Below are 23,077 nucleotides of genomic sequence, written 5' to 3' on the forward strand. Positions count from 1 at the left end.
CAGTTTGCACAGGTGCTGGCCTCTATGCTAGACGTATCAAACAGGGATTTGCACAGCCAATAGCTAGGTGTTTGCAAACCAGGAAGAGGTGGAAAACCGTAGTGTTGTCCCGCCTGGAATATCCGCAACTATATCGACTACAAAATAAAGGTCACGAAACCTCTACACGACATCTCTTTTACCTTGATGTCACAAATGCATTGAAATCGTTGCTCTGTAGACCTGCTACCATGACGGCTCGGAAGGCATATTGTGTGCCTACCAGATGCGGACATGGGTTGCTATGTGAAATACGCTTCTTATGACCACCTCTACCAGCCCTCTCATTTTCTACATTCTTTTCAGATACACCTCGTATAAAGGGGGACTAGCATACGGAAAATTTTTATTGTAGTTATCCTCCTGTTTCTTAAAAATAAACACTTTTTATAGCGAAACTGAGGTTGTCAGTATTTGATTCAGGTTTTACTCGAAAACTGTTGATCTATAACATGAAATAGAGCAGTGTTACAGTACAAAAAATTCCTCAAAAAAAAGGTAAAAAAAAACTTAAAACAAAAACACGTCTAACATCTATTCAGTTCTTCGCCAAGCTTACATAAAACGTGTTCCTGTTATTCGTAAGAAACTTTCGCACTTATCAGTAATAACAGGAGCTCGTGTCTTTGATCACGATGAAGAACTTTCTGTTGAGTACAGAAAACAACAACACCAATTTTTAATTTTTATGTGTGTTGCGTGTAAACTGTACTTGCATAACAAGTAATTGGTTTGGTTACATTAAAGCGCAGAAGTTACGAGGTCTGCTAATTTTCATTACTTATAACATGCAATGTTTATTTTGTAAAGATATAGAATTCACAATGGACTAACACCCAAGAATGTGCGGTTCTAATTACGTGCAAAACAAACAAAAAACAAAGAGAAGTCGTCTCGCCTTAGTTCTGTCTCACACATTCAGTTACGTTTCTTTCGCTACCAATTATACCAATGCTACCGATAGTTCCACCATTTACTACGTCACTTATGTGCTGTACGAAAACGATTAAGCCGTAGTTTTTGTAGAGCGCAACTCTGCGAACATCCCTACGCATCTAGACTGGCCCGTTAAATTATCCGATCTTCTCTCACAGAAAGTGTGTTGAACTACTTGGAACAGCGGGTGAAACGTCGGAATCAGTATCGTCGTAATTTGGTAGCCCAGTGGAATCTCATTATTAATGCGTGGCTTCAGATGGATGAATGGCGTTGTGATAAATTCGCTGCTGTTTACAAGGTCAAAAGTTAATCAACCTCAGGAGGCCTCAAGCTATGGCACTGTGTCACCTCTTCTACCCATGATGGAAGAAATTTGTTGACTCCGTTCCTCTCAAAGTTGGGGTCATTATCATGGGTAGAGGATGTGATACAGTGTCATAGCTTGAGCCCTCCTGACGTTGACTAATTTTTCACCTTGTAAACAACAGCCGATTTCTCACTACGCCAGTCTTCTTCGCAGACCTATGGCATTTTACCAGGCGTTTTTACTGTCGTAATAGCTCGAAATATCGATCCTAGTGGTCTGATGGTATCACACGTGGCTGCAACCGTGGGGCCGTGGTATTGAATTCCTCTCAGACCACTCAGGATTTCACACTGTCTTTAACCTACACTTCACCTCTCAATAATGTGTTGATTCACCAGGAACGACGTGTGATTCGGGTTTCACGTTATACTGTAGGTCCCGTTTCCCCGGCAGAGTATCTGGGTAAGTTAGGGACAGAGAAGGCGCCCAAGTGGTGAACACTAAAAGACTTGCACCAGGCACTTGAGACGCATGGAATTATTGTTATTATTATTATTAGTATTAGTATTGCTCGAATTATATTTCTTCCTGATACCTTCGTCCAGAAGACTTTCGCATAGTCGCCGTAATATAACACCAAGGAACCAAAATCTAAGATATTCTTGAAACAGAGCTCTGTCAGTATTGCCATTTTTGCTGGCGAAAACTTTTCTCTGTCTTCATATTTTGTATAAAACATGACGTCAGATGAATTTTTTATGACAGTTATTCTAATGGCAATGTAACTTGCAATTCCAGATCCTCGATCTTGATCGATGCAGGAATAGGGATACGTACAGAAGTGAACATAGCCGCTGTTCTGAAGCACGAGCTCTTGTAGGAATTGTTTGTACAGCGTGATACAACTTGCCGAGTTATGCAGCGTACAATGATATATCTGGCACGAGATTTTCATACTCTCTCGCTCGCGAAGGTATAAACTGTTAGTCCTACAGAAAAAAAACGAACGGGACCTTTTCGCTGGAGGCCTTAGTTTTCGAGTTATTTAGGAAAAACATACAAACGTGACCTTCAAACGCATGACCATCCCAATTCTCAGTCTCCACCAGTTAGGACTTCTGGTATGTTGTTTATATCACCCCTCCTCCCCCCCTCTCCCTCCTACTACTGTATAAAAATCTGCTACTGCACGAATTGTTTCCCACATTCTACCTTTTTTGGTCTTCATTCACTGGCCTTCTTACGCTCCTGGCTTAGTCGAGCACTTGCAAATTGTATAATTGCCGATTGTTTCAATTTTACCTGGCAATTATATCGCCGGCATAATTAAATTAATAATGTTAACGTAATAGCCGACCATGCTGGTGCCGTAATAGCCCAATAACACAGACCAAAACAGGTACCATATCAAGAACGGTTCGTGCTGAAGGAAATTTTTGTACAGTGGTAGGAAGAAATGCCACGAATAACATACTACAAATCCTGAATGATGAGGGATGATTGTGGGGGGTGGAGGCTCTGGCGTTAGGAACTCGCTTATTCTGTATAAGAAATAGTAGTAAATAATAATAATGATGCTCTAACTGTTGGTTGGTAATATTTACTGACAAAATGCAACCTAACTCTATGTTGCGTACTTACGGCTATCCTGTGTGGCCGTTTTTAGTACGACTTAAAAAGAGAGAAAGCTTATTAATTGATCACCAATGCGTCGGTTCTCGATTGTGTTCAGGAGACGTACGGATTGATTAAGCGACGGAGTTTTATTAATTGACATTTTGACACGGATTGTCTTCACACAATGAGAATCTTCGATGAAAATACCTAAGGGACCGATCTGAATATAAAAATGGAAATGAAAGCAAATTAGTGGAATTTCGTAAGAGAAAGATTAACAGATCGGAAGTTGAACACATCAGTGGTCTGCCAAATACAATCGAGACACCGCGATAAAGAGCGAACCTGTAACAAAGCTCATATACAATTTGAACATCATTTTTGGTTAGTGAAAGAAAAGAATAAGAAGAAAATTACAGCATCGTAAAATATTAATATATTTTGAACAAATTGGCTTTAAACTTCTAGACATTGACAAATACTCAATAAATGCATGACTTAATTGAATGTCCTTGTGTGTGCGTAAGTACATTATATCCTCACCCGAGTTACCGGAACGTTTGTTAGTCGTTACACATAGCTTTTACACAAAATAAAAATACAACTTGTAGCAATGCTATGTAGTACGTCTTATGCCGGCGACCAAAAGTAAAAGGGATAATGAATTCTCTAGAATATTTCTCAACAAAAGATAGATTGTACTTTCTTCTGTTTCGCAGCTTCTTGCTATCAAGCGCTGCGGCAATGATTTTAAATATCTGCGCCGCGTCTTGGTATAGGCGCATATTAAAAAAAAAAATATATATATTTCGTCTCATTAATCGCGCGTTGTGATGCTTAGCATTTTTACGAGCTACAGCTCGTTAGCTGTCCTTTTATTTTATGACAAATACCTCATATGCAAAGTATCTGAAATCCAATAATATTACAAGGTGCATTTGAAGGACATTTCTGTACGTTTTATTGAACAATTCTGAAACTGCTGCCTCCAGCAAAACCCCAACACCAGTACAAAATTGTTTCTGTAGTAGTAAGAGTTTGTGCGTAGCTAGGGAGAGATTATGAAAATCTCGCGCATGATTTTTGAAGGCCAAATCTAAAGTTGCTGGTTGCATAAAATTACATCGGTAGGAGCACTCTGTATTTCTCTGACAGAACTCAGGCTTTAGTTCTCTCTTTAAGAACCATTCCTTTTATGAACCTGACAATCAGAAAATGTGTCTCCACTATCACAAGCATTGGTTCGCCATGGTGTATACACTGTAAATAACAATACACATGACCCACTAGGAAAGACGCGCGATTAAGCACGCTGCTTTCGGCATTCGGGTAGCCGCCCTGGGCAAGAATTCAAATGGCGGATTAACGACGCAGGTTCACGTGCGGCCAGCCTAGGTAGCCACAGTGTCGCTGCATCAGTGGAAATGTTGTTCGCCCAAGCGCTTTGTATTTCGACTGCGGTTGAGGGATTGTCCGCTCGCACTATTGAAGAGATAATTGGTGCATTCCTTTGTTCAGTGTCAGTATTGAGTTAGCAAAATGAAAAGTGAGTGGAATCGCACACGTACGGAACTACACAAAGACTTTACAGCTTTACAACTTTGCATGTTACCATGATTAAACACTTGTCTGATATGGCGGCACTAAAGCAGAGCTGTGGCAACACAATAGGAAATAACAATTAACATTTATTAATAGTACACTTACCTGATAAGTCATGGTATACATCCTAATATCGTGTCGGACCTCTTTTTTTCTCGGCGTAGTGCAGAAACTCAAGGTATGGAAATGAGCGTTTGGCGTCATTGGTCGGGCCATCTTGGTGCAGGTCTTATTACATTCGACGCCACATTGGGCGACCTGCTCACCGGATGGCGTTGAAATGATGATGCAGCACAACACCCAGTCACTCAGCGGAGAAAATACCCGACCCAGCCGGGAATCGAATCCGGGCCCGTAGGACGGCAATCCGTCACGCTAACCAGTCAGCTGTAGGGGCGGACAGAAACTCCAGGTGATATGGAGTCGCTGGAAGTCCCCTGCAGAAATACTGAGGTATGCTCCTTCCATAGCCGTCCATAATGGCGAAGGTGTTGCTGGTACAGGATTTTGTGAACTAACTAACCTCAAGACTATGTTCCATAAAGTTCGATTGGTTTCATGTCGGCCGTTCTGGGTGGACATGTTATTCGCTCGAATTTTCCTGGAAGTTCTTCAAACCAGTCGCGAACAATTGTGGCCTGGTAGCATGGTGCATTGTCATCCACAGAAATTTCAGCGTTGTTTGGGTACATGAAGTGCATGACTGGCTGATAATAAACTGCAGGTAGCCTAACATAACCATTTCCAGTCAATAAATGGTTCAGTTGGACTAGAGGACTCAGTCCATTCCATATAAACGCAGCCCACATCTTTATGAAGGCACCACTAGACTGCACAGCTTCGTGAGGTCTGCGCCACACTCAATCCTACGATCAGCTATTATCCACTGAAATCGGAAACCAGACCACGGTTTTCCAGTCGCCAAGTGTCCGATAGACATGGTCACGAGCCCAGGACAGGCGCTGCTGGCGATGTCAAGTTGTTGGTAAGGGCAATCGCGTCGATCGTCGCTGCCAAAGCCCATCAACACCAAATTTCGCCACACTGTTTTAGAAGAGACGTTCTTTGTATGTTCCAAATTGATTTCTACGCTTATTTCACGCAGTGTTGCTTGTCTGTTAGCACTGACAACTCTACGAAACCGCCCTGCTCTGGGTCGTTAAGTGAAGAATCTCGGAATATTGCCTTTCCTAACGATTTCTGAAATGAAATGTCCTGTGTGTCTATCTCCAACTACCATTCCACGTTGTTGGAGGCATGCGCTGCCTGCGATATGCGAGGTATAAGAGAATCGCTAACCAGAGAGCAGTGTTGACTGAGTAGGAACTGTGTAGCTGTAGCAGTAAGTTTTTGCTAGTCGCTAGTCTGCGCTTGTCTGCAGTCTGGTGTATCGTGTTGGCTGGGCAGGTCGCGGTGCAGCGATGCCGGAGCCTGAGTGTTATTGTATAAGGTAAAATGCAGCCTCGCGCATATCTAGTAATGTATGTGAATTCCCATGTAAATCTTTTAAAAATGTCCTAATAATAATCTTTGTGATATAAAGAATTTAAAGAATTTACTAATTTCTCCAATCCATGATCATTCCGATTGTTGCAAAAGAAAAATCAGTTTGCTTCCTTTCATAAATGACAAATGTATAGGCCAGCATTGCACAGAGCTGTGCCGAAAAAAAAATTAGGTAAGAGCAGATATATTCGCCGTTTTTATTGAGGTAAGAATTTTTGCTTTTTTTATTCAGAATGATCTTACAGGGCCATGGCGCAGCACTGCTGTCGTCCAAAATTTACCAGGTTACTGAATTTATTTTTTTTATTATTACGAGGTTTAGGAATTTTTCTGTTTCGAGCTTACATTAAATGAGAAAAGAATTTTGTGGGTAAATTAAATGGGAAACAAATTTTGTGTGGAGGTTAAATGTGAATGAATTTCTGTAGAGAGGTTACACTAAATTAGATTCATATTCCTATTATTTATTAAATTATTCTGTGGGGAGGTTACAACGTTCAGAGTAGTTTAATTTCCGTCATGCGACCAATAATCACATCGGCCGCCTTTTCGCATGCATAACGTGAGTACAAATGACAGCTTCAAATGGTTCAAATGGCTCTGAGCACTGTGACACTTAACATCTAAGGTCATCAGTCCCGTAGAACTTAGAACTACTTAAACCTAACTAACCTAATGAGAACACACACCTCTATGCCGGAGGCAGGATTCGAACCTGCGACGGTAGCGTTCGCGCGGTTCAAAACTGAAGCGCCTAGAACCACTCGGTCACAGCGGCCGGCAAACTGACAGCTCTGCGAATGCACTGCTCACGTATACCTAGTGTGCGTGATACTACAACCATCCGTATATGTGTATATCGATATCGCATGGCTTGTCAGCTCAGTGTACATTACAATACAGTAAAAAATGGTATAATTTGATGCGTGGCAACTGATACTGTAAACTTCATACAATGAAATCTAAGTAATTTTCCTGTCTCCTGGGAGTTTGTCTTCTAACTATAGCTGAATGTAATAGTACAGACTGTTAATGATCCAAGTTCTCTACAAACAGCGACTGCTAAATTGGAATGTAATCTTCAGATCACTGTAGTTACTAGGCTGGAGGCACTGAACTAAACTAACTGCTGACTCGTGGCTGTCTAATTGCTGGTGCAGAATTTCCTGACTGTCCACAGTGCATCCTGGTTTGGTGCCTGTCAGCAGAAGGTTGGCCAGGTGCGCCAGTGAAAAGCAGAGGTGATGAAGTCCTACGTTGACAGCGAACCCTACTGGCCGTCCACACTATGGGCTGGCCGGCCGGAGTGGCCCAGCGGTTCTAGGCGCTACAGTCTGGAACTGCCCGACCGCTACGTCGCAGGTTCGAATCCTGCCTCCTGGATGTGTGTGATGTCCTTAAGTTAGGTAGGTTTAAGTAAGTTCTAGGAGACTGATGACCTCAGCAGTTAAGTCCCATAGTGCTCAGAGCCATTTGAACCATTTGAACACCTTGGGCTGAAATGTACACGATGAACTGAGGGAGGTGGCGCAGATGCAGGAAGAGATCACTGTTTGTGAGTGCCAGCTTGAGGCTATTTCACATACAGAGACACAATTTTCGTGGTTGCGCCTGTGTGCCGGTGGCCTCTTGGGGACTTTGTAGTGGTCTTTTCCTGGGTACACAACAGTAGTCATATATAAACAAACAAGAAATGGTGCTGGCAGTGAATGAAATGCGTAAAGCAAGGCTGCGTAGTGGTCAAGCTCTGGCTCACATTCTGAAGTACGATGATTCAGATATATAGGAATATGAATGAGATGGTGCAACTATTATCCCGCCGGCCGAAGTGGCCGCGCGGTTCTGGCGCTGCAGTCTGGAACCGCGAGACCGCTACGGTCGCAGGTTCGAATCCTGCCTCAGGCATGGATGTGTGTGATGTCCTTAGGTTAGTTAGGTTTAACTAGTTCTAAGTTCTAGGGGACTAATGACCTCAGCAGTTGAGTCCCATAGTGCTCAGAGCCAACTATTATCCAATTTTTCCCTGTTTCACAACATTTCAATAGGACACATGTTCGGTTCCAAATTATCTTTACTCTCGCCACTTGAAACTCATGATCATTGTTCTGTTGTCCTTAATCGAGTCCGCAACACTGTTCTGCAAGTTCACTTTCTTTCACCCAGGGCATTACAACTAAAGGAGCCAATGCTTTCAACCTATCTGTGGGTAAAGTCATATCCTTTAAGTCTCTTACCTTGGCCGCATGTGAGCTCATACAAGCAACAAGTTAATAGAAATAAGTGAATTATTTTTATATAGGAACATTCAAGTAAAGACAATGAACGGTATTAATGTACCTTTACAGACGACGTCACTACATCACTGACAGCCGTGAAACTTTACTGACAATCGTCGATATAATTTCCTTTCATATTTGAACATATACAGGAATCTCGTGAAAGAATCTCTAGTTCTTAAAAAGGGGAGCTCTCACCAAAAGATACAGCACTCGTCTAACTTAAATGGCTCAAATGGCTCTGAACACTATGGGACTTAACAGCTGTGGTCATCAGTCCCCTAGAGCTTAGAACTACTTAAACCTAACTAACCTAAGGACATCACACACATCCACGCCCGAGGCAGGATTCGAGCCTGCGACCGCAGCAGTCCCGCGGTTCCGGACTGAAGCGCCTAGAACCGCACGGCCACCGCGGCCGGCTGTCTAACTTAAATACATTTGATTATTGCTAAGGTTGAGTACCACGTAACCTGTGCCCTCAGGCTGTGTTGGGCATATGGGTACCGACCGACCGTCGTGTCATCCTCTGCCACTGGCCTCACTGATTGTTGTCTGGACGGGAGTGTGGTCAGCGCACTGCTCTCCCGGCGGTTTTCAGTTTTAGTGACATGGAACCATTAATACTCGATCAAATAATTCCTCAGTAGGCCTCACGAGGCTTCCAGTCTCCCCACCAAAGAAAAATCCCTAGCTTTATCGGGAATCGAAGCCAGTTAACCTCGTGTTTAAGGCCCTGGAGTGATATCCTCTACAAAATTTCTATTATTAACTGCGAGCAGTTCAGTGAGAATATTACATTCATATGAGTGCTAAAAAATTGCTGAATTGGTCACTAAATGAAATGCCATAAGTTAAAAAACCAATTACTTTATTTGTCGCTTGTCGATAGATATCCATCATCAGACAGCCATGATCATCTAACTAGGCATTCAGGTGTATAAATATAGGTTGTAACTGACAGAGCTGCCATGTCAAGACAGGTGTGTCAGTCAAAACGTGTCTTTATGTATCTGAATACGTAAATGACCGTTATCGATAATGGGTATCTCCCGAAACGCGTCAAATAAAGTCATTGGTTTTTCAACTAGTGGCATTTCATTTAGCGGCCAATACAGAAATTTACTGCACTCGTATTAATTTGCAGTATAGTTGTATTCTTCCTGCATCACTTTATATCACAATTACGAAATATTATTTTCACCATTCATTTCTTCTACTTTATAATACTGAGAGTAACGACTTTAGTTTTTAATGATGGTGCAACACAATATGCCCAGCACGTTATGACCAACGACCAAAAATCGATATACGAGTATATCATTATCAACGAGATAATGCGCCATATCACAAGGCCGGAAGTTCATTGAGGCTTTTTGCGGATGATGCCGTAGTATATCGAGAAGCTGTGACAATGGAAAGCCGGCAGAAGTGGCCGTGCGGTTAAAGGCGCTGCAGTCTGGAACCGCAAGACCGCTATGGTCGCAGGTTCGAATCCTGCCTCGGGCATGGATGTTTGTGATGTCCTTAGGTTAGTTAGGTTTAACTAGTTCTACGTTCTAGGGGACTAATGACCTCAGCAGTTGAGTCCCATTGTGCTCAGAGCCATTTGAACCATTTTTTGAACAATGGAAAATTGTACTGAAATGCAGGAGGATCTGCAACGAATTGACGCATGGTGCAGGGAATAGCAATTGAATCTCAATGTAGACAAGTGTAATGTGCTGCGAATTCACAGAAAGAAAGATCCTTTGTCATTTAGCTACAATATAGCAGGTCAGCAACTGGAAGCAGTTAATTCCATAAATTATCTGTGAGTAGGCATTAGGAGTGATTTAAAATTGAATGACCATATAAAATTAATCGTCGGTAAAGCAGATGCCGTCATGAGATTCCTTGGAAGAATCCTAAGGAAATGCAGTCCGAAAACAAAGGAAATAGGTTACAGTACACTTTTTCACCCACTTCTTGAATTCTGCTCACCGGTGTGGGATCAGTACCAGATAGGGTTCATAGAAGAGATAGAGAAGATCGAACGGAGAGCAGCGCGCTCCGTTACAGGATCATTTAGTAATCGCGAAAGCGTTACGGAGATGATAGATAAACTCCAGTGGAAGACTCTGCAAGAGGGACGCTCAGTAGCTCGGCACGGGCTTTTGTTGAAGTTTCGAGAACATACCTTTACGGAGGAGTCAAGCAGTATATTGCTCCCTCCTACGTATATCTCGCGAAGAGACTGTGAGGATAAAATCAGAGAGATTAGAGCCCACACGTAGAAGGGAGAACAAATAGAGTTACTGAAGGTACCCTCCGCCACACACCGTCAGGTGGCTTGCGGAGTATGGATGTAGATGTAGATGTAGATATACCAGTCCAGGCCATAGCAGCGTTACCTGGCGAGGAATGACAGCTAGTCAGACAGAATTACGGCGCGTGTGGTATCAGCGAGCGTGCTGTCCGTATGTAGAATGGGGAAGCCGCACGAACCAACTGAGTTTGACTGACAAGGGGTGGCCGCCAATTGTGAAATTCAGATTCGATTCATACTGCGCATAATAAAAGCTCATGGCCACAGGTGTAATGTGGCAAAGCACCAAGATGAACGTCTCAGCCGTTGTCGAGAAAATCGACATTTAAAAGAAACCGTTGCGGTGAAATAATCTCTATGATTAATAATTTTCTACAGCGTCGTGGCGCAGCGGTAAGCGCTCGGGTTCGTAATCCGAAGGTCGCCGGATCGAATCTCGCGCCGTGCAACCTTTTTTTTTTTTTTTAGTATTTGTTTTTTGTAATTCAAATGTCTGTGTACACACACACACACACACACACACACATATATATATATATATATATATATATTCCCGGCAATCAGTTGCAACAATTATGCATATAATAAGTTGTTGAAAGTCGTTTGTCGTGGAAAAACTGGCGACTTCGAACATCATTATGTTTTCCGCAAACAAAGTTGTATTTCACAAATGTTATTAATTGTCTTCATAATGTTAACCACGTTTAGTTAACGGAAGACGTAGAAACGATATTCCGAAACGAATACGTATAGCGTAAGTCAAACGTTCGAATTAGAATAGAGACCCCGCGAACACAAATTTGCTGTGGCAGGTATGAAATATAAACTCCGTTACTCGCTCGTTACACTTGAAGGACAGATGTTGAATGGGCCGAAACGAGCCGCCGCATAACAGCGTAGTTGCCTGCTAACTTCGAAAGAAGGTAGATGCGGTCCCTAGCGCAACTTGTAACATCGTCGAAAATCAATGCGGACGTGAGAACTTTGGTACACCCTGTTAAACAAACGGAAAAATGGAGGCGGTACAATTGGAGAGCCATCCGCCTTCACCAACATGCATAAGCAATTCATTAATAGTATATATACATTTGAATTACAAAAGACTAATAATAAAACAAAAAGTTGCATGGCGCGAGATTCGATGCGACGACCTTCCGATTATGAACCCGAGCGCTTACCGCTGCGCCACGACGCTGTAGAAAATTACACTCCTGGAAATTGAAATAAGAACACCGTGAATTCATTGTCCCAGGAAGGGGAAACTTCATTGACACATTCCTGGGGTCAGATACACCACATGATCACACTGACAGAACCACAGGCACATAGACACAGGCAACAGAGCATGCACAATGTCGGCTCTAGTACAGTGTATATCCACCTTTCGCAGCAATGCAGGCTGCTATTCTCCCATGGAGATGATCGTAGAGATGCTGGATGTAGTCCTGTGGAACGGCTTGCCATGCCATTTCCACCTGGCGCCTCAGTTGGTCCAGCGTTCGTGCTGGACGTGCAGACCGCGTGAGACGACGCTTCATCCAGTCCCAAACATGCTCAATGGGGGACAGATCCGGAGATCTTGCTGGCCAGGGTAGTTGACGTACACCTTCTAGAGCACGTTGGGTGGCACGGGATACATGCGGACGTGCATTGTCCTGTTGGAACAGCAAGTTCCCTTGCCGGTCTAGGAATGGTAGAACGATGGGTTCGATGACGGTTTGGATGTACCGTGCGCTATTCAGTGTACCCTCGACGATCACCAGTGGTGTACGGCCAGTGTAGGAGTTCGCTCCCCACACCATGATGCCGGGTGTTGGCCCTGTGTGCCTCGGTCGTATGCAGTCCTGATTGTGGCGCTCACCTGCACGGCGCCAAACACGCATACGACCATCATTGGCACCAAGGCAGAAGCGACTCTCATCGCTGAAGACGACACGTCTCCATTCGTCCCTCCATTCACGCCTGTCGCGACACCACTGGAGGCGGGTTGCACGAAGTTGGGGCGTGAGCGGAAGACGGCCTAACGGTGTGCGGGACCGTAGCCCAGCTTCATGGAGACGGTTGCGAATGGTCCTCGCCGATACCCCAGGAGCAACAGTGTCCCTAATTTGCTGGGAAGTGGCGGTGCGGTCCCCTACGGCACTGCGTAGGATCCTACGGTCTTGGCGTGCATCCGTGCGTCGCTGCGGTCCGGTCCCAGGTCGACGGGCACGTGCACCTTCCGCCGACCACTGGCGACAACATCGATGTACTGTGGAGACCTCACGCCCCACGTGTTGAGCAATTCGGCGGTACGTCCACCCGGCCTCCCGCATGCCCACTATACGCCCTCGCTCAAAGTCCGTCAACTGCACATACGGTTCACGTCCACGCTGTCGCGGCATGCTACCAGTGTTAAAGACTGCGATGGAGCTCCGTATGCCACGGCAAACTGGCTGACACTGACGGCGGCGGTGCACAAATGCTGCGCAGCTAGCGCCATTCGACGGCCAACACCGCGGTTCCTGGTGTGTCCGCTGTGCCGTGCGTGTGATCATTGCTTGTACAGCCCTCTCGTAGTGTCCGGAGCAAGTATGGTGGGTCTGACACACCGGTGTCAATGTGTTCTTTTTTCCATTTCCAGGTGTGTATTAAACGTAGAGAGTATTTCGCCGCAACGGTTTCTTTTAACTGTCGATTTTCTCAACAACGGCTGAGAAGTGCATCTTGGTGCTTTACCACATTACACCTGTGGCCATGAGCTTTTATTATGCGCAGTATGAATTGAATCTGAATTTCACAATTGGCGGCCTCCCCTTGTGAGGGCAGACTGTGATGGCCCAGACGATCGGCTCGAGCATTTAGGAAACTGCACGACTTGTCGGGTCTTCGAGGAGTGCTTTGGTGAATATCTTGAACACGTTGCGAAACGAATGTGAAACCATGACCAGACGTTGTGGGGTTAGGCGGTCACACCTCATTACAGATGTCGGACGTCGTAGGCTGGGCAGACTGGTAAATCAGGACAGGCTGGGAACTATGGCGGCGTGAACCTCAGGCTTTAATAGTGGGTAGAGCACTGAACACACAGTGCACCGAATACTCCTAACGATAGGCTTTCGCAGCCGACGACCCAGGCATATGCCTGGCAAGTTCGACTAAAATGGGCACGTGACCATCGGCACTGAACGTTGGCGCAGTAGAAGAGTGTTGCATGGTCGGATGAATCCCTATATCTTCTTCATCATGCCGACGCGAGGGCGCGAATCCATCACGTTCCAAGAGAACAGGTCCTTGACACATGTACTGCGAGACGGAGACAAGCTGGCTGCGGCTCCATTGTGCTCTAGGGAACATTCGTGTGGGCATCCATGTGTCCAGTGCAAGTCGTGCAAGGCACGAAGCAGGAGGCCAAGGAGTATCGTACTCTGTTTGCAGATCACATACACCCCTCCATGACGATGATCGATGATGTTTCCCTACGGCAGTGGCACTCTTCAACGAAATAGTGCCCCGTATCACAAGGCCAGAAGTGTAATGGAGTGGTTCGAGGAACACAGTGGCGAGTTCCAGTTGATGTGTTTTCCTCCGAACAGCCCAGATCTGAAGCCGATTGATCACATTTGGGATGTGATTGAATTTGGAGTCAGAGCTCATCGTCTCCCTATCCAGATTTTACGGGAATCAGGTGACTTGTGTGTGCAGATGTGGTGCCAACTCTTTCCAGCGTCCTACCGAGGTCCCATTGCTTCCATGCCACGACGTGTCGCCACTATTATCAGTGCCGAAGGTGGACACACTGGCTATTAGGTAGATGATATTATGTTTCGGCTGATCAGCGTATACTTTCATGGATTGTTCATATTCAAGTTTTAGTCACTGAAAAAAATGGTTCAAATGGCTCTGAGCTCTATGGGACTTAACTTCTGAGGTCATCAGTCCCCTAGAACTTACAACTACTTAAACCTAACTAACCTAAGGACATCACACACATGCATGCCCGAGGCAGGATTCGAACCTGCGAACGTAACGGTCGCGCGGTTCCAGACTGTAGCGCCTAGAACCGCTCGGCCACCCAAGCCGGCTTTGGTCACTGACGTAAGTTCAAAAAACACCAACATTTGGTTTTTACATTTTAAGATTTCCAGCTAATTTGAACGTTGCTTTCCTCGAACAAAAATACTGTCACGAGTTTGAATTTTTGAGCCTACTCCGTCGTTCTTCTTCTTCTTCTTTTTTACGTTACGGCCTCTATAGGACCACAAGTAGCCTCTTCGTGGACTGCATTTTCCTCTTCTTCTCCCAGAGCCTCTTCATTCTTTCTCTTCTTCTCTCCCGCTTTCTTCCGAGATCTTCAGTGTCCTTTTCTCCAGTCGGCTCCACTGGTGACACTCTTATCTTTTCCTGTATTCTTCTCTGTCATTGATCTGCGGCATATTGGTCGGTGTATATTTGTTCCTCCAATTATCCTTTCCTTCGACCTGGATCCCCAATTCCAACCAGTCCTTCCGAAGTTCAACAACCTACTTGGTTCCTGGCTTTCCCCTTGTCCTCCCTGTTGTTTCGCACACTCTCTTCGTCATTCTGTCCTTACTCATCCTAACTACATGTCCAGCAAACCTTGCTCTTGTTCTCATGTTCCGGTACAACTCTTCCATAGGTGTTCGCATCCACCTCTCTCCACCTCTTTTGGGACCTAGTATTTTCTCTAGTTGTTCTGCCCCATTTCTTCCTAGTGTCATAATCTCAGCAGCATATAATACTGCATTCCTCACTGTTGCCTGGGACTGGCTTATCTTTGCCTCTGTGGATATATTCTTTTTATTATATATCTCTCTCGTCATACAGAAGGCTGACCTCATCTTTTCTATCCTCTCTGTTATTCCCCCCTTCCTCTGAAATGAAATGTCGTGTGACGCGGGCCTCCCGTCGGGTAGACCGCTCGCCTGGTGCAGGTCTTTCGATTTGACGCCACTTCGGCGACTTGCGTGTCGATGAGGATGAAATGATGATGATTAGGACAACACAACACCCAGTCCCTGAGCAGAGAAAATCTCCGCCCCAGCCGGGAATCGAACCCGGGCCCTTAGGATTGACAGTCTGTCGCGCTGACCACTCAGCTACCGGGGGCGGACCCTCCTTCCTCTGTTCCTTCATGTTATAAATCCTCCCAGGCATTTAAATTTGTCCACCATTTGCACATTGCCCTCCGGCGTTTTCCAGTCTGCAGTGGTATTTAATGCCTTTGTCTTGTTATAGGCGATCCTCAGTCCCACCTTTCTGGCTACCTTACTTAAGTTGTCGAGTTGTGTCTTCGCGTCTTTTTCCGTCTCACTTACTATTGCTATGTCGTCTGCAAGGCAAGGCAGTCCACTCTGTCGTTCTGTATTTCAGGTATATTATGGGTCACAAGTTTAATCAAGGAAATTATAACTTATTTAGACGACTGCTGGAAGTCATGTATGTTGAACCACAGCTTGATTACGAGTTGTAATCATGTGGATAGAAGTCATCTCACGTTCGTGTTTAGGTTTAAAGGCCCGTTGATTACTAGGTGTTTTTAATTCAAATCGTCAGCAGTCAATAGTATCGTGTATAGTTAATGATTCACAGTAAATAAAATACACAAAGATAATCTCTGTTTTTTAACCAATTTCTGATCACATGCACTCGCAGTTTTCACTATTGTTACATTCACATTTATATATGGTTAGTGTCTCACGTGAATACCAGCCTGGATAACAAACAACGTTCTCGCTTCCCGGACAGATGGAGGCGAGCCAGCCACAGATCGAATCCGTTTCGCAGACGAACGATGAGGCTTGGTGAGCCAATCAGCCTGGAGGTGATTTTTAGGCGGTTTCCTACATCCGACTAGACACATAGCAGGGTGGTACCCACGTCCCGCCTAAGATACACTGATGAGCCAAAACACTATGACCACCTGCTTAACAACCTGTTTGTCCTTCTTTGGAACAAAATACCTCACTGATTCTGCGTATCGTGGATCCGACAGTTTGTTAGTAGGTTTGTGGAGATATGTGGTATTAGATGTGAACGCACATATGTAATTCGCGGAAAGAACGGGCCACTGATTTGCGTACGTGATGATGGCGCCATGTAGTGACGCAGACGGGTTCCGTACGATTTATTTCGGCGAATTTGGTCGCCGAAACATCAACGTGAGTTCACTTCTAACGGTCCTCTCACTATTGTAGCACGGTTATGACTCCGATAAACAAGAAATTAACTGTTGAAATGAGACATCGCCGTCAAAGAAGACATCAAGCGTTAAGGGATGCAAATGAATCGCAGCTGTCAGCGTATGTCCGATTACTACACAGGTCCCATGCAAGCGCAGGAGAAAGTCTCCCATAGCAAAATAATGCTTCCACCACCCAGCGTAGGTGGTGCGCTGCACGGTCCGAGCCGCAGTTCACTTCGATGACGACGTTTGTGAAGACCACCATCGATCTAGTGTAGCAAAAATGCGATTCACCTGAAGAGCCGACACGTTTCAGCTTTTCGACGATTGAATCCCGATGGTCGCATGCCCACTGCAATCGTAACTGACGATTTCGGGTTTCGCTGGGTCGACATGTGAACAAGCAAGGGTGGTCTGCTGTGGGTCTTCATGTCCGACAATGTACGATCAACGGTGTGCTCAGAAACATTTGTGTTTGCTCCAGCATTGTGCTTCTTCGCCCAAGATGCAACGATCATCATCTATCCAACATTACAGAACAGACAAGCCTCCGATCACCACGTTCTGTGAAGAGTCGTGGACATCCAACCATTTAGCACCTAGTGGAAGTTTCACAGTCCTTCTAGCTCTTTCTGTAGATGCTCACGACAGTAGCACGTGAACATTCGATCAGCTACGCCGTTTCCGAGATACTCATTCAGAGGCTCTGCATAATAATAATCTGCCCTTTGTCAAAGTCGCGTATCTCAAAGGATTTTCCCATTCGCACCCCTTATCTTCGCTAGGGTGGTCCCAAGTTCTTGTCTGCTCTTCTTACCTACTTTTGTTATTGCGTCATTCACCTGTAGCGCCACCAGGGGGCATCCAACGTCATGGTTGGCGGTGGTCATAATGTTTTGGCTTATCAGTGTGTAAGCTACACAGTCGTCGTCGTCGTCGTCGGCTGATACTCGTATCCGAGTTTTCATTTCTCTCCTGAGATTTCCTTTGTCACGGTTCAGGCGTGGAAGTGTCGTTGATGGCTTAGCAATCCAATCCTAGCGTGGAACAGGCGGCCACAGACATTACAGCTGATGGAAGGTGGAGGACGTGGCTGAGCCTGGAGGAGTTTACGTCTCTGGCGTTTGTCATTCTCCATTCTTCGACGTTCCAGCTCAAAGTTTTGAAGAGCATTTGAGGTAACTGAGCGCCAGCGACTTCGGTCTTCTGCTATTGTGGACCAGTTACTCGGATCGATGTTCAAGTTTTTCAGATTTTTCTTGTACTGATCCTTATAACGTTTGAGAGGGGCACCTCGTGGCCTTTTACCTGTGCTCACTTCGCTGTACAGCATTTGGCGTGGAAGTCTGTCATTTTTCATCCGCTGGACATGTCCGACCCATCTGAGTTGATGCCCAATGATAAGAGCTTCCATGCTATGCATTTTTGCTCTCTCTAGAACAGCCGTGTTGGATATGAAGTCATCCCATTTTAGGTTCATGATATATCTTAGCTTCTGTTGGTTGAAGCGTTCTAGTTTCTTCAGATCGCAGCGATACAACGTCCAGGTTTCGCAACCATATAGCAGGGTGGAAATGACTACAGCTTTGTACACCATCAGTTTGGTGTACAGTGTTAGGTCTTTATTCAGGAAGACACGCTTTGTAAGACGACCAAATGCTACATGTGCAGCACGTATTCTATTCTCCACTTCTTTTCCAGATGAGCAGTTGGATGACAGTATGCTTCCCAGGTAGAGGAAATGGTCCACTTGTTCCAGGAGTGTATCATAGATGGATATGCTGAAGTCAGGAACGGAGGAGCCAGGAGTTGGCTGCGCCATCACCTTTGTCTTTGAAATATTGATGGAGAGACCAAATCGTTCGTACGCCCTGCTGAAGGAATCAACTGACAGCTGCAACTCTGCAGGTGAATGAGCTGGAGAGGCATTGTCATCAGCATACTGCAGCTCTGTCACACGAGTGGTACTGGTGAACCTTTTTGAATGGAGTCTGGACTGGTTGAATAATCCTCCATCAAACCTGTACTTTAGTTCTATTCCTGCATTGTTTACGGTTGTCTCGTAAAGCATAGCTGCCAGATACAATGCAAATAATGTAGGTGCAAGAACGCATCCTTGTTTAAGCCCACTTGTTATTGGGAATTCACCAGTCATTTCATTCTGGCAGAGGACCTGTCCAGTCATATCAACGTGGAGAGCTTCAATCAGGTCAACAAAATGTTCAGGGCAGCCGAAGCGTTTTAAGACCATCCACATGGCTTCTCTGGGAACTGTATCAAAGGCCTTTTCTAGATCGTAGAAAACAAGTAGTAAAGGCTTTTGCTGTTCTCTGCACTTCTCCTGTAGTTGTCGTGCACAGAAGATCATGTCAATTGTCCCTCTTGAAGGTCGAAACCCGTATTGAGACTCAGGTAGTATAGTCTCTGAAAGTGTCTGAAGGCGATTTAAAAGGATTCTTGCAAAAATTTTTCCAGTGACAGAGAGTAGAGATATTCCCCGGTAGTTACCACAGACGCTTTTGTCGCCCTTTTTGAAGATGGTGACAATTGTGGAGTTCTTCAAGTCAGCTGGTACCTTGCGGGTTTCCCACATTAATATAATAAGTGAGAAGAGTCTAGTTTTTAGAGGCAAGCCGCCACCCTCAATAAGCTCCATCGGGATGCTGTCAGGTCCAGGAGCCTTCCCAGGTTTCACACTCTTGAGTGCCTTGCAAAATTCTTGAAAAGTTGGAGGATCAGCCAGACAGGGTTTTGGAGGGTGCTGTGGGACATTTTTGAGAAAATCTCCAGCGGCAGTAGAAGGGCTGTTTAACAGTGAGCTGAAGTGCTCTTTCCAACGATTTAAGATGTCCTGACTTTCAGTAAGAATGGTGGAGTTGTCAGCAGCTTTAAGTGCTCCTGATGATGAGCGGATAGGTCCATACAGCTCTTTAATACCAGCATAAAAGCCACGCAGGTTCCTTGCATCAGAAAGATTTTGGAGTTCTGTGGCTTTCTGTTGCCACCATTTGTTCTTGACTACTCGTATTTCACTTTGACATTTCTGCTTGAGTTCTAGAAAGTGTGCTTTCTTTTCTGCACAGGATGGATCTTGAGCAAGGGATAGGTAAGCATCCCGCTTTGCATTGATGATGGCTTGGATTTCTCCGTGGTTGTCATCAAACCAGTCACGTCTTTTCCGTGCACTACAACCAACAACATTCTCAGCAGTTTCTTTGATGATGTTCTTTAATGTGGTCCATTCTTGTTCGACGTCATCTGTGGTTGCTGGAGCTTTGTTAAGTTGTTCGGACAGTATGTCTTGGAAGTGTGAGCGAACATTTTTGTTGTTCAGGTTGCTTATGTTGAATTTTCTGCGTGGTGGGTTTGAAAAGTGGGATCGTGGCTTGCGATACTTTGGTACTCTCAAACGGCTGACTAAAAGTCTATGGTCCGTCCAGCACTCATCGATGTTTAGTGCTGCTTTTGTGATGAGAATGTCTTTCTTGTCACGCTGTCGCGTAATAACGTAGTCTATAAGATGCCAATGTTTGGAGCGTGGGTGCATCCATGTGGTCTTATAGCGGTTACGCAAACGGAATTGGGTATTGGAGATGAAAAGCTCGTGCTCAGCACACAGACCAAGAAGTAGCAACCCATTTGCATTGCAGTTTCCCACCCCTTGTTTACCCATGACATCTCTCCAAAAACGGTTGTCCCTTCCCACTCTGGCATTGAAATCACCAAGTAAAATTAATTTATCTTGAATGGGTATTTTAGAGAGAGTACTGTTCAGTTGGTGGTAGAACTGATTCTTTGTGTCTTCACCACTGTCTAAGGTAGGAGCATATGCAGAGACGAAGGTGATGAATCTGTCTGAACCAATGGGTACTCTAAGAGTCATCAGTCTTTCATTAATTGAGACAGGTGTAAGTCGAAGATCTTTCACTATTTTCGTTTTTACGGCAAATCCTGCACCATGGATGCGTGGTTCTCCCGCATCCTTTCCCTTCCAGAAGATGGTGTACCCTGAACGTACCTCACTAATGTGTCCCTCACCTGAGAGTCTTGTCTCACTCAAGGCAGCTATGTCTATATCTAGACGGGCTAGTTCTTGGGTGATAAGAGCAGTTCTTCTCTCTGGTCTGTAATTGTTCACGTCCAGGAGGGTCCTGACATTCCATGTCCCTATTGTCATAATCATTTCATTCTTCTTTTGTTTACGTCCGCAGTATAAGGAGTGACCTACTGGGTGCGGATTCCCAGCCCGGTTCAAGTGTGACTTCCGATGTTTAGCCCACATTTTCTAGGGCCTTCCCCATTCAGGGTGGGCAGCGGTCATCCTAAATAGGCCTGCCCAGTCGCAGGTGCAGGACCGGATTCCCGAGTAGTCACACGGGTTCTCAGGAAGGCGACCATCACACACCTGCCGCCAGTGTGCAGGTCCAGACTAGTAGCTTCCAGCCTCACTCGGAGCCTGCTACCATCGTCCTTATCCCATCGCCATTGGTCTTTAGAGAAAATGACAGGAGAAATTGCCATTTGCGTGAATTTGTTTAAGGTGGATTACAGCTTGCGAGGAAGTGACCCACACACTATGATTCTGGAACAATTCATCACGGCACATATGTATGTGACATGTGACTTCCGGTACCAGAACTGTAACGAACTGCCGCGAGCTCAATGATGGCTGAGCGGCGCCTTTACAGCCAGTTCGTCTGGCATGACCTCTTCCGCCTCCACGATCTTTGAGAACCTGGGATATAAGATTCTTCTTCCGCTCGCTTCGCCGTTGGGTCGGAGGGTAGATAATAGATACTAGAGAGGAAAGTGAAAGACACCCTTGGGCCTCGGAAACCTAATACCGTTGGGGTCGAAGAAACCAAGAGTTGGCCGAGGGGGGCCGGATAGGAAAGGAAACAGGAGAAGCCTGACACAAGTAAGTGGAAGTAATGCCAGGCTTAGCTAAGGGCCCGTGTGGTTGCCACCCACATACTCCCAAGACGGGAGCCCCCTGCGGACAAGCTACACAGTAAGAACACGCTATTACACTTGAACATGAGGTAACACGACACGCAGTCAGATGGGGTACACAGATTCCAAACCGGAAATAGGAGGGGGGGAGGAGGTGTGAGGAAGGGCATCCAGCTATCAAATACAACTACAAAGGAAGAAGAAGTGTCGTTCTTGATTGTTGTACACGAAAATCATCAAAATTTGCTTCATACTTTGAATTTGGCCATTGCCGTTTCTTATTCTACATATGCAACTGATATTGCAAACACGTGAGTCGTGTTTAACCAGAACAATACTTCTTTAACTGCTCCATACTACAATCTCTTCACACATATTATATCTACAGCGTATCCAACGTAAAACAGGTACACCTCACGTCCGAAGCTCAGGTGACAATGAACTAACTAACATAATCGTAACGTTAAAAAACATGTAGTTGCCTATTTATAACAGATGCTAGAAATAGTGGCCATGGGAACCCAGACATCGCTGACTTCGTGTGATGACGCTACCAGCAACACGCTGTTATTCTGTAGGCGTGTTACTGTTAATTTCTCTAGTAATGTTCCGTTCAAGATCGTCTAATATGGAAGTATTATCAGCATACACTTTCCTTTTATGTGTGTCCCATAAATAAGAATCACACGACGACAAGTCCGGGAACCTCGGTGGTCAGGTTTCTACTGACAACTCTGTGTTCAGGGAACATGGTGGTGATGTGGGCCATTGTTTGACTGGATGTGTAATCGGTTGTTCCGTATTTTTGCAATACTGTGTACAGCTTCTCTTCATTTGTTAACTGTGTATAGAAAGAGTAAAAGATCTCTGGGTATCCAGCGCTGTTTTAGGTGTAACTGAAAAAAATGTGGGGTCAATAGTGCCATGCCGGACAATGCACACCAAACACCAATCTTCTCTGAATGGAAAGGTTCTTCATGCAGACATGTGGGTTGCTCAGCGACCAGTATCTGCTCTCAAAATTTGCATAACATGATAAATAGAACCGTACCACATCCGACATGAAGCCAAGTAAGTTGTCCAAGAAACCGCTAGCAATTGATTGTTAACAGCGAGTTACAATAACGAACTCATTGCCCTCATCCTCAGAGTTCAACTCTTGTACACCACAGGCTTTTAATTCCATATATTTTACTACATGATGCCACGATGTACGATATACATCAACCTGCTGCGATAATCTTCTTACGGACTTGTGGGGACTTCTCGTAATGTCCATGCGAATTACGTCTAGACTTTTAACGATGGTCACTGTTGGTCGCCTGTTCCTCTGCTCATTCTGAAGA

General features: G+C 45.1%; 1 protein-coding gene across 1 annotated transcript in view; it reads right to left on the minus strand.

Moving 5' to 3' along the window:
* The window catches only part of LOC124803384, a 116,895-nt gene extending 95,940 nt beyond the window's left edge, over nucleotides 1-20,955 (minus strand). Inside the window, exon 1 of the mRNA XM_047264569.1 lies at nucleotides 19,419-20,955. Within this exon, the coding sequence (XP_047120525.1) occupies nucleotides 19,419-20,955 (1,537 nt within the window). The remainder of the gene's footprint in view (nucleotides 1-19,418) is intronic.
* Between the last annotated feature and the right edge of the window lie 2,122 nt (nucleotides 20,956-23,077).

The sequence above is a fragment of the Schistocerca piceifrons genome, chromosome 6 (assembly GCF_021461385.2).
Source record: "Schistocerca piceifrons isolate TAMUIC-IGC-003096 chromosome 6, iqSchPice1.1, whole genome shotgun sequence".
Lineage (NCBI taxonomy): Eukaryota > Metazoa > Arthropoda > Insecta > Orthoptera > Acrididae > Schistocerca > Schistocerca piceifrons.